Raw genomic sequence first — 18,198 nt, forward strand, 5'->3', positions numbered from 1 at the left:
CGTCCTTTAAACTAACTTTAAATTAAAAACACTTCACAAGCAATTTATTTTAACTAGTCCGTTAATGAACAAATATTTATTAAGAGCTCTCAGGTTAAACATACTTCAGGGCATTCCCTGCACTGAGAACAGCCAGTTAGCGACTGTGTCTCAATAGCGACACCTGCTGGTAAGTCACAGCAAACAGGCTCACTGAGCAGGAGTCAGCCACACACAATGGAGAGATTATATGGACAGAAGAACCGAGACAGAGGTCCACTCAGACCTGCTCGTTTATAAAGTGTGGCTATTTATCCACTGAGAATTGCCGGTAAAATGGGTCAAATATGCCAACACTGTAAAAAAAGAAACAATTCATGAGGACGATGGTTGAGGCCAATACACACAGTTCCCTTATGCACAAGCTTGTCCTTAGAGGGGTCCAGAAAAGTAAGAAACTCATAGGCAGAGTTCAGCCCCAAGCTAAACAAACAACTAATCTCAGGGTAAAAAAAAATTGTTTTTTTTTTTGAGACAGGTTCTTATTCTGTTGCCCAGGCTGGAGGGCAGTAGCACGACCTTGGCTCATTGTAGCCTCTGCCTCCTGGGTTCAAGTGATTCCCCTGCCTCAGCCACAGAGTAGCTGGGATTACAGGAGCCCACCACCATGCTTGGCTAATTTTTGTATTTTTAGTCAAGATGGGGTTTCACCATGTTGACCAGGCTGGTCTTGAACTCCTGACCTCAGATGCTCCACCAGCCTCCGCCTCCTAAAGTGCTGGGATTACAGGCATGAGCCACTGTGCCTGGCCTTAGGGCAAAAATCTAATGGAGATTTCTAACCATGGGTCTGCTTGTTGCTTACAGATTACGCATAAGGCATCAACTAAGAAATTTAAAAATTGTTAGGAAAAGATGGTGAGGTCACGATAGGTCTGAGATTTCTGAGGGCTGAGGGGTCATGGCTTTTTTATGTCTGTACCACAGCACACGGTGGGTGCACCGTAATGAACGAATGAATGGGCATGCAGTTAAAATAAGAACTTCTCACCAAAAAACAAAGCAAAACAAAACAAAACAAAAAAGTGTCAGTAAGCAGGATTTAATAGACAAACTTACTTTGGGGAGGTCAGAACAGGACTTTAGCACATGACCTTGCATTCATCAAAGTTAAAAAACAGGACAACGTCTCCTTCTTCGGGAACAAAAGCTTTGTGAGGTCATCAAGGTTCTGGCAAATGAACACCCCAGAGAGAGAGGCCGCTTACTTGCAAATGAAACCGCCACTTTCACATTTCCTTCTGGCATCTGTGTTCTCTGGGAAAAGCAGCTCGGGTCTGTGGAGAACATCTACGAGCACAGATAACTCTGCCTGCACCAGGGGCCTGAGACGGTCCTCCAGCGCGGAGACGATGTCCTAAAACGGAAACACAGCCTCAGTCAATGGCTCAGGCAGACACTGACCACAGGAGGGTGAGGACACTGATTTCTCTAAAACACTGATGCACGGGTAGGCTAGGTTAGAGTAACTTTAGTATCGTCTGGCATCTCAAATTATTAGCTATTGCCCAATGGTTACCTGAAACATTAGCCCCTGATGCAGAAAACAAAGTGAAAACAAGTCAACTTTCCCACCACCCCTTCTTTCAAGATGGCCTTATGCTACTCAATGTACCATTGCATATAGCTTAAAATATGACACAAAAAATCAATTTAACAACATGGAAAGATGTCTATGACATGGGCGTAACAAAGGTCAAACAATAATAATCCTATTTTTATAAACATCATCAATATCTAGCTAAAGGATAAACATCAAATATTATTAAAACATTACTACTGGTTTTCTCTGGGTGGTGGGATTACAGGTGATTCTAATTTTCTTCTACATAGAAATACTTGTCAGTGTTGTCTATTTTCAATGAGCATGAATTATTCACATAATAAAAAGTCATACAAACATGAGGACACCAATGAATGAACATGCTGTATCAACATGCTAAATACATGTACCCTGATAGCATGATGGTCTTCAAATGCAAAACACATAGCTGTAGGAAAGGAAAACAGAGAGAAGTTGAAAGAGCAGCAAAACCAACACAACAAACACCATTTGAAGGCAAATGATAGAAAACAGATGAGAAATTATCTTCAAAAGATGCTAAAGTCTGCTCTATGGTTTGGTGACTCGGAACCTGCCTAGAGGTATGTTGGCTAAGACAGGGGCCAAACACAGCACGTCGGATAATACAGGAAGGCCTGGTTAAACAAGGACATTTGCACGGGAAAAGCTGTTTAAATTGGGACCCAGTTGGGATTGAGAAAGAATTAACTAATCTTTTATCCAGAAACTAAAACTAACGATATGGAGATAATTTAATCTTAGATTTAACACAATTTGGGTGATGAATGTAATCACCCAATAAGGTTTAAGATGCACAAAGATACATGAATCAATCAAATAATTTTGAGTGGGGCAATTTTCCCAACAAGACTTTAAGACAGTACTTTGCAACATCCCTTAGTTCATACTGACTTTCACAGCACAGTCAAAAAAGGGTCATTTTTGGAAAATTCTGAGGACCTTATCAGTTCCCCACCATAGTATCCCTTTTGGAAGCACCCAGTCAATATTCTCTTCAATAGTTAACTGATCTTGACTCTGGCAAATCTTTGTCAACAGTATTTCCATGGGATTAAAGTTGTTCTTATCATGTTCATGTATTTCATAAAATCCTGCATCTTTTGCACAGTTTGAACTTTACATTGCAATTGATTTGCATTGTATTGTCAAATGTATAGCATTCAGCAATCAAGGAGACACCAACAAAGATGGCAAAGCAATGGGTGGGGAAAGATGCTAGCTTTAAGTGAGAGGGATGTCTAGATGGGGATTAATTATAGAAGTGGTCAGTTTGCGAGTGAATTTCTTCTATTACAACTTTTGCTGCACTAGGCAATCTCATAAACCACAAGAACTCAGACAGTAAATAATTGGATAATGCAAACCCTTTAAGCCACTGGCCAAGTCCTTAGAACAGTATTGCCCACCTATGTGTTTCATTTAATTTCCCAAGAATATGCATAATAAATCTAAGAAGAGCACAAGAAACCAGCATGTTTGATTGCAGACAGTTTATTTCATTTGAGCAGGTGAGAAAATACTGTGTGCTCATGGAGTTAGGAGTCTACAACATCCCTCCCCCTTTCTAAAAGCATAGTGGGATCAGGAAGCACTTAATCAGGAATCAAGAACTGGTTCTCTTTGTTATTTAAGAACTGGTTGTGTTACGATAAAGGCTGAAATTCTTAACTTGACCCCAGAAGACCCGCCAGCCTCCCCAGCTTCCTGGCTCCAGCCACACTAACCTTCCTTTGCTCATAAGAGCAGGGCTTCATAGGTCAAGTTAAGATGCATGTTTAAGTGTTTAACACCCATCTAATACTCACTACTCTCCCTTTTAACAAAGGGAGAGCAGATCTCTTGGTAGACGTTAAGAAAAAAGGGATAATCTAGCTGGAATTGAGTAATACTTTTATTTTCATCTTCTTTTCTGTATAATGGTCTTTACACATGCTGTTTCCCTCCCTTTTATTCTTTAGTTTCTACTGTTCCTTCTCATCTTGGTTCAAACGTTACTTTCCTCAGCAAGGTCTTCCTTGACCCTCATCCCTAACCTCAAACAAAATTAGTTTCCTCATCAGAATCTTTCAAGCGCTCCTCACTTCTCTACACTTTCCACTGTCCCTCTCACCATTTTATATTTAAAATTAATGTCTCTTTTTCCTTTCCAATACTTGAGATACTATGAGACAAATAACATCATTTCTGGTTTCGGTGACCATTGTATCCCCAGAGCCTAGCATGGAGCTGATGAATGATTTAATGAATTCATCTGTCTTCAAGTAGGTTGTGTAACCGTACAGAGACTCAGTAACTGTTACAGTCAGTAGTAAACAACAGTAATAAGAGTAATAATAATAACAGCAGCCCTCAACTGAGTGCTCACTACACGCCAGGCACTGCTCTATGTATTTTATGTGTACTGTATTTTCCTAAGACGGCTATACCACAATATATCCTGTCTTGTACATTCTTCTTACAATATGACACTGACATCCCTCTTACTGAATGATGGCCTAGATTCCCTCCCCCTGAACTTGAGTGAACCTCTGAGACTGCCTTGACCAACAGAGTACAGTAAAAGTGATGCTATGTGACTTCTGAAGCTAGGTCATAACAACAATAAAGTTTTCACTTGTCTCTCTCCATACACACTCATCTTGGGACCTAGCTGCCATGGTGTGAGGAAGCCCAAGCTACATGGAGATGTTTCAGTCAACAACTCCAGCTGACGTCCCACCTGACAACCAGCAACCGCCAAACATGCGAGTGAGCAAGGTGTCAAGATGAGTCCAACCACAGTCACCATCTGACAACAACCCCATGAAAAACTCTAAGCAAGAAATAGCTCGCTGAGCCCTTCTGAGTCAACCTCCAGAAGAGCAAAAGAGAATAAAATAAGTGTTGTGATTTGCTGCACAAAATACAGGTAACTGTGACATCTTCTCAACTCTCTTTAATTCTCACACCAACCCCATGAGGCAGGTGTCACTGTTTTACAGACTAGGAATCTAAAGGACCGAGAAGTCAAGTAACTTGCCCAAGAATACACCATTTGTAGGGGGCAGAGTCAGCATTTAAATTTAACTCAGGCACTGGCCTGAGACTACACTTTTAAACACTGCTTGTGGGCTCATTCAAAGGATCTGTGATTCTCAAACTGTGGTCTATGTACTACCTGTGAGAGAATCATCTGAGGTGCTTGTATAAAAAAGATGTTAATGTTAAGTGTTCAACATCTAATACTCTCTACTCTCCCCTTTAATAAAAGAAGAGCAGATGTCTTGGTAGATAATAAGAAAAAAGGTCTATAATCTAGCTGGAAGTAATACTTTTGTTTTCATCTACCTCATTCTGATGTAAAATTCTTCTCTCAGGCATCACCACCCTTGTTCACCTGCTGATTCAAGAGGCTAAATAATCCCAGAGTGATAGAAAAAATGGAACATTTATGCTCTTATTCTAAACATCCTCTATAATACTTCAATATTTCCTTCTAATAAGAGCAGAGTCCCAATTTTTCACCAAGAATTCTGCAAATCTAGGAGTAACCTTTAAAAACCATCACTTTTTCAGGAACTTTTCTATTTCTAAGTGACTTCCCACTCCTGGCCCTACATACATAACATTTGATTATTCGTTCACCACGCTGGCATCTTCCTATGGCCCAGTTTAGATGCTCTCTGGCTCAAGAACACACTACTGTGTGTGGCAATCACCTGAGGCCAGGCTAAGTATCACTTCTCTCAACACCAGGCATTACCTGCAATCTCTCAATGATATTCCGGTAGTCTCTGGAAGCTGCCAGAACAGAGTCCCTGCGTGCGGCATTGCGGGCCGAGAGCCGCCAGTTCATGGCTGTTTTCTGCACAATGTTGTGGGACTTGAGAAAGAGGTTGTTGACTTGGCTGTCCAGGTCCACGGGAATGGCAATGGCCCGGCTCTTGGCTGCACAGGAGAAAGATGAGTCGTGAGCCTACAATTTTTATGGGGGACACCCTACAGATGGACGTAATGCCCTATTCACCATTGGGCAGGTTTTTCACACTCAGAATGGGCCAGCTTGCCTGGTATTGAGCTTAAAGACTGAGGAGCTCAAGTCAACTTTACCATCTTTTAGGTCAGGGTTTCCTAGTGTGAATTCTGGGGGTCAGCAGTTCTGAGGAATGTTAAAACACTCTCAGGTCATAAGGCTAGGGCATGTCAGAGTTAAAGTTCAATGGGTTTCCCCAATGAATGGCTTATTAGGGTCACTGAGGTGTTTGTGTATTTTAAGAATAATCAAGGCAGGCAACTCGTTTGGCCAATGAATCATTTGCTGGTTATTTTTCAGGTTTGTTCAATAATCTACAAAAATGCTGGGTTATCCCAAACATAATCCTAAAGGTAGCATTCACAATGGCATAAACTCCTCTTTCTGGATAGGTGCTTCTTTCTTCCTCTTAAAAAAGGAGAACTCCAGTCTAAGCATGAGACAAACATCAGTCAAACCCATGATGGGAGATACTCTACAGGACTCCTGACCAGTACTTGTCAAGACTGTGAAGGTCATAAGAAACAAGGAAAGGCCCAGAAATGGTCACAGACCAGAAGAGACTGGGGAGACATGACAACCAAACGCAAGGTAGTGCCTGGACCAAATCCTGCAACAGAAAAAGGGTGTGACAAGGGACAGCAGTGGGAAAAGTGGTGGAATTCGAATCGAGTGTGGAGTTGAGGTAATAGCACCATATCAGGGTCAGTTTCCTTGCCTTGACAAAGGTGCCCTGCTAACGTAAGATGCTGACATGGGTGACAATGGGAGAGGGGTCTGTGGGAATTCTCTGTATTACCCTTGCTACAGTCCCATAAACCTAAAATTATTCCAAAATAAAAGATTTTGAAAAGGAAGATAATTAAGAGTAATAATCATTTTTTTCCATATGGGAAAATGTCCAAAAAAGAACTATTTCCTGTCTTCAATGCTTCAAAACACTAGAAGCAAAGAAAGTACTCTAGTATCTAATTGTAAAAACAACGCCAACATCCTGAAAGAGGAATCTGAGAAGCAATTACTTGAATCCCATTTAAAACACAAACACACACACAATTTAGGGGGAAAAAAAACTATAAGCCAGCCAACAACTTTCTAACAGTCTAATACAGAAAGTGGGAAATTTGGAAAAATACAAATAATAAAAAATTAAAAAGCAGGATGTACAGGGTACACTCATCACAGCTAGAAACTCTGTGCCTTGGATACTCATAAGCTAAACAATGAACACAGTGGACTCTGGGTGTGGTATCAGTCATGAGGAAGCAATCCCTAAAAGACAGAGTGGGGACTCTGGGTAGTGCTGTTTTCATGTCTTACGATTTCACAGACATCAACTCTCCTTGTCTTTTTTCTTATCACTGCCAAGACAAATGGAAAGATTTCCCCTCTCTGATGAGCACTGAGCTGCTAGTCAAGTCAGCCACTTACTAAAATATTAAACAAAAACTAACCTCTGTGGCAAGGATTTTCTCTTACATTTCCTTTGGCCTCCACAAGCAGATCTTTTTTTTTTTTCCCCCCAACTTTTATCTTAGAATCAGTGGGTACACATGCAGGTTTGTTGCAAAGGTGTATTGCTTAATGCTGATCGAGTCCATCACCCAGATAGAAGACAGAGTACCCAACAGGTAGTTTTGTTTTTTTGAGAAAGAGCTGTGCTCTTGTTGCCCAGGCTGGAGTGCCACCGGTGGTGTGATCTCAGCTCACCACAACCTCTGCCTCCCAGGTTCAAGCAATTCTCCTGCCTCAGCCTCCTGAGTAACTGGGATTACAGCCAAGCGCCACCATGCCAGGCTAATTTTGTATTTTTAGTAGAGTCGGGGTTTCTCCATGTTGGTCAGGCTGGTCTCGAACTCCCAACCTCAGGTGATCCGCCCGGCTCAGTCTCCCAAAGTGCTGGGATTACAGGTGTGAGCCACCGCGCCCAGCACCCAACAGGTAGTTTTCCAGCCCTTTTCCCCTTTCCCCCTCTAGTATTCCCCCATCTTTACATACATGTGGACCCAATATTTAGCTTCCACTTTTAAGTGAGAATGTGTGGTATTTGGCTTTCTACTTCCACGTTAGTTCACCAAGTACCTTCTTTATGATAGATAATCGTGTATGGAAAAAGTATAGGATTATCTGGGAATTCCCTTGCAGGGCCCGGTTTCTAAGATATAACACAATGAACCTGTCATGTATATATTTTCCAAAACCGAATTTATGACTGCAAAATACCGCCACACCAATAATAAGAAGACATCAACACCCACCATATGAGAGTAAAGAAACTGGGCCAGAGACTACCGAAATTAGGCAACAGGTCCTAACATAGATTATACATATCTCCCAAGGTGTATCCAAACTGACTTGATATCTTACCTACACAATTGACACTTGCTGCACAGCCTCTAAATAGTACTAAGAACTACACCTGTTTTGCTCTTCTTGTTACCTGCCGGGAGGACTCTCTTCTTAACTTCCGGCAGGAAGCTTACCTCTTTGCACAGCATTAATAGGGGGTGGGGAATGGGTCAAGTCATGGAATCCGATAAAGTCAGGATGAAGGAAAAAGAAATTTTCCTAAGTTCCTTTCAAAGGCTGCCTACGAGCGGTGGTACAGGAGGGGAGTCACAGAGGAAATGGAGAATCATTTCTCCTCAAGGGGAAGAAGGGAGCAGTGCACCATTTCTGAGAAAGGGTGTTCCTTAGGATGTGACAGGTGCTTTCCAGGAAAAAGTTTCCATATGGTCAAGTACATTTGCTGGATTAAACAAATTGGTTTCTTGAATGAGGGACTTCCCAGGGCCTTGAATAAGCTGTGTGTATTGTGACTTGCCAAGAATTGCGTAACAACCACGGAAGCTTGTTCTTCGAGGCCTATCTGACTTAGGACTCACTGGCTCTTCCTTTGGGAAATGCTGGCTTGGTAGATAAAAAAAAGAAGCCCAGCAATCAAGAAGACCTTGGTTCCAGGTCTGACTCTGAAACTTCCTGTCTGTGTAACTTTAGAAGAGTTGTAATGAGTGCTCAATAAATGGCAGCCTTACCACTGTCAGACAATTCATTTTCATCACGTATATCCAAACTGACTTGGTATCTTACCTACATCAGACAGCACCCGAATACAGCTCTCCACGGAGGCTTTTTGGCTTGGCATTAACCAGTTGCAGTGGTAAACTCTGAACACTCCTTGCAGCAGTTGCACAAAGACAGGCTGGCGAGTCTGCAAGAAGCCGAAAGAGGCAATGTGAATAACAGACTTTTATTTATAGACTACTATGATCTGATCAGAGACAGACATTGTCTTGAACCACAAGACCCCAGACCCGAGATAGACATTGTTGTTAATGGACCCTGAGGCAAGTGTGAGAGGAGATGCCTGGATAAGAGCTAAATTCCAGAAGTTACCTAGCCAAGGGAGAGCAACTCAGAAGCATTTTAGGGCAATGCATTAACTTGATGCTATTTTAACTAAGTTTGAGCACAAGAAGGAGCAATGGATCCACAATTCAAAGACTGGTATTCTTATTCAGTTACCAAGCAGCTGCATGACTTTAAGCAAAATTACTTCACCTCTCTGAGCTCCAGTTTCATCCAATGTATAAAATAAGTGGATTGAGGCAGATGGACCCCAAAGTTCCTTCCAGACATTATATCTACTGAGTAGAACCCATATTTTTAATTGGCAAAAACAAACTGATAAGTGAATCTCACCTAGAATGCTACTTCTTTATTTCTGGCAAGGTCTTCAATGACATAAAGAGAATTCAGATGGTTACTCTTTATAAATATTCATTTATTATGATGAGTACTTAGACGTTACATGAGAAGATTTATTCCTTTCTACAAAGGTATAAATTTGTACTCACTTTAAAGTAAGAGTACTCAAACATCCACTGAATCAATTTGACACTGACTTTCTGAGTACATGAAAAAATTATAGTTTTGGTCTCCATTCAAAGGGTAGCTTTGGACCAGCAAGGCAAAGATAGATAGCCGCATATGCTGCACTATTCAACTCATCTTTCATTTGAGAGGAGACAACTTGCATAGCCCCTCTAAAAACAGTGGAAGTTAATACAGTAAAGAAAAACGTATTGAAAACCCCAAAAGAGGTCTCTGAGATGAAAGAAAACAGAAAGTGTCAGGGGAAAAAGGAAGTCTATTATAAGAAAATAAAATAGATTAATTAAAAATTCAGAACCTCCCTGATAAACATGGTTCAGATAACTTTCATTTATTAAGGGCAAACTATGTGTGAGACATTTCACGTATGATCTCGTTCAGGCCTCAGTGAACAATTCAGTGACTTGGAATTACCTTCCCGTCACACATGAAAAACAAAGGCCCAGCAAGAATAAAAGAAATTATCCAAAAGAAAAGAGAAGTGATGGCAAAGCAGGAAGTGAACTGCAAGGGTCTCTCTGATGGCAAACCTCCATGTTCTTTCCATGAAGTTCACCTGGGAGCCAGAATCTCATTGCCTTCTTTCTGTCCTACTCCCTGCAGCCACCTAAGATAGTAAGCTGTGTTCCTAATAGAGGACAGGAGCAGAGGGAGCCTGGCAAACTGGCCGGGGGAACCTAGAATTTAGTCCAAGTTTTGTGGCTGCTTGTTAGCTCTGAAGCTAACTCAAAGGGCCCAATGAGAATGGTCATTTACCCAAAGCACTTCCTACATGCCAAGCTCTGTGCTAAGCACTTTATACATATCTCATTTAGCCTTCACCATCACCCTGTGAAGTAAGCAGTGGCATTATTACCTGCCCTATTAGCCAGTAAGTGCTGGATTTGGGATGGGAACCCAGTAGCCCAGCTCAAAGAAAGAAGTATCCCTTGACTAAAATAACTCCACTGAACCCTATTCCTGGAACACCTGCTCTGCTCCTATTTGACACCTCGGTGTACAAAAGACGATTAAATGGATAAGAGTAGCTGCCTACTAACTATCCAAATGCAACGGGCAATCAGGTGGGATATGGTTTGGCTGTGTCCCTACCCAAATTTCATCTTGAATTGTAGCTCCTACAATTTCCACATGTTGTTGGAGGGACCTGGTGGGAGGTAACTGAATCATGGAGTGGGTCTTTCCCATGCTGTTCTCGTGATAGTGAATGAATCTTGCAAGATCTGATGGTTTTATAAAGGGGAGTTTCCCTGCACAAGTTCTCTTCTCTAGTCTGCTGCCATGTGGGACGTACCCTTCATCGTCTACCATGACTGTGAGGCCTCCCCAGCCACATGGAACTGTGAGTCCACTAAACCTCTTTCTTTTGTAAATTGCCTAGTCTTGGGTATGTCTTTATCAGCAGTGTGAAAATGGACTAATACAGGTGACATCAGCTCACTCAACCTCTTGGAAGAACAAAAGGACATGATGGCCCATCATCTGCTTTTTTCCTAAAATCCTCCCCTTTCTTCATTCCTGAGGTCCCACAGACTCCCAAATCGCACCCTGCCTGCATGAAAACTCCTGACCTTCCTCTGCCTCTTTCACATCCCATCATCCATTATTTGTGTCCTCTCCAGGTCCCTTCTCGTTTACCACTTCATTTTCCTGGCTAAGGCTTCAACCAGTACATGTTTATCTCTGATCTCTACCGCTCTCCTGAGTCTCATTTATTCATTTGTTCAATAAATTAGCAACTTGTTGCCAGTCACAATGCCAGGTACAAGGGATAGACTAGTATATGAGATGATCATGCACATAAGGCATAACTTTGTCCTCACGTAGCTTATAGTCTAACAGAAATAGCACAGGCTACCATTTATTAAGCACCTACTCTGTGTCAGGCACTGTGCTAGATGTTTTATAAATGTTATCTCTAGAATTGGAGGGCAGGGAAGAAGACTGAAGGACCAAAAAAAAAAAAAAAAAAAAAAAAGCAGAAAAGATTTTAAGGAGGTAATCAACAATTAACAGAACCATCCAGTATAAGAAAATATCCCCAGGTACTTCTTTAGCCAAGAAATCCCATCAAAGCTATCTTCCACCAAGAGAAATGTATCTTTTCTTAATGCTTTGCAGACCAGTTCATTTACAGTTGCTCACCCCCAAATTCACATCTTGCCCAGCTGCCGAAGGTATATAATGAACACTCTGCTTGATGTTGGTATTTATTACCTGCAAAGTCGTACTCTGGTCTGAGAAGGGAGAGCTGAAGAAAGTAGTAACAATACTCATGACGATTTCGGTGACGTACTTCTCCAAAATGGAGTCTGCATGTTTCCTGTCACTAGTGTTGTTACAGGCCTGGAAGACAAGTGGATATGTTAAGCATGACACCAAAACCTACACCAAACATTAAGAAATCTGCGACTCCCTCCTGTGGGTTACTTTTAACAAATGAAAGGTAAAGGCCTGTTGGCCAATATTTCTCCCCTTAAGGAATCACAATAATAAAATATAAATCATGAAAAAAAGGAAAGCAGATCAGCTCAGACAACATGAAGCAAAATCACAAACATTAAAATGGGTATGAGACCAACAAGGCCACCACTTGCAACTTCCTACATGTGTCTGGAAAATCCAAAGCCCCGAAGGGTAGTAAGAAGCACAGTCACTACAGGTGTCTTAAATTTCCCCTAAAAGAAAACTGCTCTCCTGAGTAATCCATTCCTCTGGTCTAGACCATGGTTTCCTTATCCAAATAATCAAGACAGTCAAATATGTTACTGAGGTCCTATGGACCTGACCATCTCCAATCCTTTTTTTTTTTTATTTTATTTTTTTGAGACAGAGTCTCACTCTGTCACCCAGGATGGAGTACAGTGGCATGATCTTGGCTCACTGTAGCCTTCATTTTCCAGGTTCAAGCGATTCTCATGCCTCAGCCTCCCAAGTAGCTGGGATAACAGGTGCCCGCCACCATGTTCAGCTAATTTTTGTATTTTTTTTTAGTAGACGTAGGGTTTCGCCATGTTGGCCAGGCTAGTCTCGAACTCCTGGACTCAAGGGATCTGCCCACGTAGGCCTCCCAAAGTACTGGGATTACACGTGTGAGCCACCACGCCTGGCCTGACCATGCTCCAATCCTACAGCAATCTTCCATTCAATTAAAATCTTACCGATACACAACATTGTTCAAAATAGCAAGCCATATTTCAGAATAGCTGACTATACATGTTTTGGGGTGAGGAGACACCTTCAGTTTCACCCGTACTCTACTGAAGTCTGCCGCCTAGAGTAAGATTTGCCATGGAGAGGGTTAGCACATTTTTTTAAAAATCAAGTTTTATAATTTAAGATATAAAAGTGCTTATACTGAAAAGAACGAAGGACATAAAAATCAAGTGTTCTTAAGAGACTCTCATGTTCTGACCTTAAAACTAGACAGTCTGAGAACATATTCAAAGAATGAAATTAATAACTGATTTTACAGCATTTCTAAGTAATTTAATGCAAGGATCGGCAAAATAAGGGCCAGTAATTATCTTCATAAAGTTTTATTGGAACACAGCCAAACCTGCTTGCCATGACTACTTTCATGCTAGAAGGGCAGAACTGAGTAGTCATGAAAGAGATGAATGGCCCACAAAGCTGAACATATTTACTATCTGGTCCTTTACAGAAAATTTCAGAGCACTGATTTAAAGAAATAAAGCAGGCCTGCCATTCAAAGCCAAAATCCCTAGGCTAATGGGATTTAAAAACTAGGAGGAGTTTGAGATTTTTTAAAAAACATGTCTGTGAAACCAACACCTGACCAAATATTACTAAATAGGGTTCCATTCAGAAGGAAAATAAGTTCTTACAGGCTCCTTGTCACATACTAGCAATCATACAGTCAAGCAGAAAATACCACATTCTAGGATTCTATAATGCACCTTAACATCACAATGTTTCTGAAACTGGGATGTAGCTGACAATTATCTTCTAAATAATCTTTTAATCTACCCCGCTCCCCCAAATCCACCATCACAAAACTCATATTCAATCTGTGGTATGCTTTGCTATGTGGCAGTCTTGTGGCTTTAGCATGAATATTAAGCTCAATGCAAAACCAAATCAAGTATCTTGAAGGCCACTCTTGAGGCTGAGCCAGGAAAGCAATAAATGGAAGGTGAAGAGTTTTGCAGAATCCTCAAGACCAGATTGCAGGAGACAAATGCTCAAGCTCAGGGAAGTGCCCTTCAAGCACAGACATATTACCAAGGAAAATAAATCCTTAGAAATTGAATTTTAATATGCCCAGGTTATCATTCACCAACCAATCCACGGGGGTGACATGAAAACCAGAAATAACCTCTCTTCCGTGAAGCTTGATAAATAACATCTATTCGTGGCTAAGAGCAAAAGATAGGAAGAATGGCCAGGTGTGGTGGCTCACACTTGTAATCCCAGCACTTTGGGAGGCTGAGGTGGGCAGATCATTTGAGGCCAAGAGTTCGAGACCAGCCTGGCCAACATGGTGAAACTCTGTTTCTACTAAAAACACAAAAATTAGCCAGGCACAGTGGCAGGTGCTTGTAATCCCAGCTACTCGGGAGGCTGAGGCAGGAGAATTGCTTGAGCCCAGGAGGCAGAGGTTGCAGTGAACTAAGATTGTGCCACTGCACTCCAGCCTAGGTGACAAAGCAAGACTCCATCTCAAAGGGGGAAAAAAAAGGAAGAAATGAGACATGAGAAAAGAGTCACAAGTGCCTCTTCATGTCACGAATTAGAGTAGAAATGATGCAGCTGTTTTCTTCATGTGGGCACGAAGATGTTACACACACATACACATACACACACACACACCCCCCTCTCACTCTCCAACTCTGCCTCCTTAGTTCCAAAAGCCTTACCCTGCAGATGTCTACAAGGAAATTCTCAAACAACTTCCACATGTGATTGCTGGTGTAAATCTCCTTCATTTCCACCTCTGTGTCCACATAGCAGTGATTCAGGAAGTTAATGTATGCAATTTTAACCTGCAAGATAGAAAGAAGCTTTTCTGAAAAACCATCTTGGTGTGTATGGAACTGATTAGCTGCTTCAACTTCACAGCAAGAAGGACAGATCAAAATGGGCATCCCATTCCCCACTGCCAAGTCTTACTTCTATGATTTTCTGACATTTGAAATTCACAATTATAAAATCCAAAACCATAAAGCTTTTGGAAGAGAATATGTTCATGACCTCAAGGGAAAGAATGAGGTAAAACCTCTGACCATAGAAGAGGGACAAATTTGATTACTTGAAATTAAGAATTTCCATTCATAAAAAGGCACCACTGGAGAGTTAAATGGGCACAAGTTGGGAGAAGATACATGCAAGGCATGTTCCAATGAAGAATGTCCCTAGATCTGTGCTTATAAGACAGACATCCCCAGAGAAAAGGGAGGCAAAAAACTGGATCAGATATTTCTTAAAAGAGTATCAAACATCACACACACACACACACACACACACACACACGGCAAGGGGCTCAACTTCAATTAGGAATCAAGGACATAGACATTAAAATCACTATGGTTAATGAAGACATGTGTCTATACAAAATCCTGTACACAAGTGTGCATAGCAGCATTATTCACAATAGTCAAAAAGTGGAAACAATCCAAATCCCCATCAACTGACTGATGGACACACAAAATGTGATGTACGTACAGAATAGAAAATTACTCTGCAACATAAAGGAACGAAGTGCTGATACATGCTACGACTTGCGTGAGCCTTGAGAAAAATCATGTAGGTGAAAAAATCCAGTCGTAAAAGACCACATGTTGCAGGATTCCATGAAATGTCTCAAATAGGCAAATCCATATATTCAGAAAGATGAGCAGTTGCCTAGGATTGGGGGGTTGGCAGGAAATGGGAAGTGACTGCTAATGGGCATGGGGTTTCTTTTTGGGATGATGAAAATATTCTGTAACTATATTGTGATGGTGATTGCACAACTCTGTGAATATATTAAAAACCACTCAATTGTACATTTTAAACAAGTGAATCATATCTGCAAATATCTCCATGAAGCTTCTAAAAATTAAGCTAGTATGCAATGCTATTATACAACCATCAAATTGAAAAAAAAATAATAGGCCGGGCGCGGTGGCTCAAGCCTGTAATCCCAGCACTTTGGGAGGCCGAGACAGGCGGATCACAAGGTCAGGAGATCGAGACCATCCTGGCTAACACGGTGAAACCCCGTCTCTACTAAAAAAATACAAAAAAACTAGCCGGGCGAGGTGGCGGGCGCCTGTAGTCCCAGCTGCTCGGGAGGCTGAGGCAGGAGAATGGCGTAAACCCGGGAGGCGGAGCTTGCAGTGAGCTGAGATCCGGCCACTGCACTCCAGCCTGGGCGATAGAGGGAGACTCTGTCTCAAAAAAAAAAAAAAAAAAAAAAAAGAAGAAAAAAAAATAATAAAGGATCTGATGATAGCAAATGTTAGCAGGGTTGCGAGGAGGAATGGTAACTGGAGCAACTATGCTGAAAACGACTGGACTGTGTTACATCAAACTGAAGAAATGTACCGCCTATGATCCAGCACTTCCACTTCTGACTATCCACACACCCTGGACAGAAGTGTACACGTGGGGGCCAGGATGTATGCATGATCCTAACAGCCAAAAGCTGGAAACAACTAAAACGAGCATCAGTAGAAGAATGGAAAATCCTATCATGGTGCCATGATAGAAAGGAATGCTTCAAAGCAAAGGAAATGGACACGGCTACATGTCAGGGTGGATCAACCTTAACAACACAGAGCTGAACTTAAAAAGGCATGGAATGATACACAGAAGAAGTCCAAAACCTCACAAAACTAAACTATATTGTTGAGGGATGTATACAGAAAAGCAACTGCAGGATTACATAAAAGTCAGCTTGTGGTTATCCTCAGGAGACAGCCCTTGGGGGAGGTGAGGACAGGAAAGGGGAATCGGGGAGGTTTTTGCATATTTCTTGACCTGGGTGGCAATTACAAAGCTGTTCTCTTTATAATCGTTCTATTGTTCCTTTAGTATACAATTGAGATTTATGTACTTTTTTTGCATTTCTGTTGTATTTCAAATAAAAAAGGGTAAAAAACAAACTAATGCTTGTTATAACACTATGCTTCTCTCATCCCTAATGCTAGTTATAACCCTACCTTCTTTATCCGTAACAAGAGAAATGTAAATTAAAACTATGTTGAAATGACCATTTTCACCTGCCAGACATATGAGAATCCAAAAGTTTGATAATATACTGTGGCCAAGGCTGTGAAAAAAATGCAATCTCATTGCTTTCTTATTACAGCGATTATTCATTATTATCTCATTACATCATAAATTAGTTAAACACTTACAAAGGGCCATGACGGTACATCCATACAATGGAATTTCATGCAACTGTAAAAACAATCTGGCATCTCTTTATGAACTGATATGAAAAGAAGTTACAGTGTTAAGGTACAGAATTGTATACCTAAAGTATCATCTTTTGCATTTAAAAAAACGGGGGGGGGGGGAGTAAAGTATATATAATGTATGTGTTTATGTGCAAAATTCTAGAAAAATACACAAGAACATAATAAATTATTTTCTGTAGGGTGGGTGGGAAAACAGATTATAAGACTTCATGGTTTACCCCTTTACAGTCTTTGATTTTCGAACTTTTCAAAGAGTATGGTCAGGTACTGAATAATGACATTTTGGTCAATGATGGGTCTCATACACAACAGGGACTCATAAGATTATAATACCCAATTTTTACTGGAACTTTTCAATGTTTAGATACACAAATACAATTGTGTTATAATTGCCTTCAGTACTGAGACAGTCACATGTTGTGCATGTTTGTAGCCTGGGAGCAAGAGGCCGGACCATAGAGCCGGGGTGTGTAGCAGGCTGTGCCATCTAGGTTTGCGTAAGTGCTCTGTACGATGTTTGCACAATGAGGAAATCAACTAAGAATACATTTCTCAAAACATATCCCCGCCACTAAGCGACACATGACTGTTACTAGCTTTTCAAAAAAACCTAAAAGCAATTTATATATGTCATATATAATGTAATATAAATGTGTACTACAAACTATTATTACACATTGCAAAACATACAATATATACTTTATAATATACTTTATATATCATAAAATATATACTTTATAAATCATAAAATATATACTTTACAATCCATTTCATTATTAATCATTATAATCTATGAGTAGGAAAAAAGGAAGCCTGGAAGGATTAACTTCAAAACTTAGGGATTCATTATTATTATTTTTTAATTGATTGTCTGTAGTTCCTAAATTTTTTATAATGGCCATTATTTCTGTAGTAAGGGTTTTTGTTTTAAAGAATTAACTTACTAAGTCTTACAATCATACGATCTAGATCTCAACCTACTTTTCGTCACATTTTTGAGAAGTTCATTCAGGTCGCATCCCCTTTGCTCAACAGGCTAAATTAGTTCCACAGAGCTGAAGCTTTTTTCCTTACTCTTCTTAAAGATACAGAAGGAATGACTAACTTCTCCCGTGTTCCTTTCATGCAAAATCAATGCTCGAGAACATGTTTTAGGGAACCGAAATCCCACTACAAAATGAGCTGCAGCTTTCAGAACCGTCAGGGCTCCCCCAGGCCAGCCACCACTATGTATCCCAGTG

The 18,198-nt window shown here is 40.9% G+C and overlaps 1 protein-coding gene across 11 annotated transcripts in view; it reads right to left on the bottom strand.

Moving 5' to 3' along the window:
• ITPR1 (inositol 1,4,5-trisphosphate receptor type 1) overlaps nt 1-18,198 on the bottom strand; it is a 352,224-nt gene that overhangs the window by 137,918 nt on the left and 196,108 nt on the right. For all 11 annotated transcript variants that reach the window (XM_007985074.3, XM_007985072.3, XM_007985068.3 and 8 more), the window contains 5 exons: nt 14,411-14,536; nt 11,748-11,876; nt 8,727-8,847; nt 5,367-5,551; nt 1,248-1,396 (listed from right to left, as the gene is read on the bottom strand). In XM_007985074.3, coding sequence (XP_007983265.1) covers nt 1,248-1,396; nt 5,367-5,551; nt 8,727-8,847; nt 11,748-11,876; nt 14,411-14,536 — 710 coding nt within the window. The remainder of the gene's footprint in view (nt 1-1,247; nt 1,397-5,366; nt 5,552-8,726; nt 8,848-11,747; nt 11,877-14,410; nt 14,537-18,198) is intronic.

Source organism: Chlorocebus sabaeus, chromosome 22 (assembly GCF_047675955.1).
Source record: "Chlorocebus sabaeus isolate Y175 chromosome 22, mChlSab1.0.hap1, whole genome shotgun sequence".
Taxonomy (NCBI): Eukaryota; Metazoa; Chordata; class Mammalia; order Primates; family Cercopithecidae; genus Chlorocebus; species Chlorocebus sabaeus.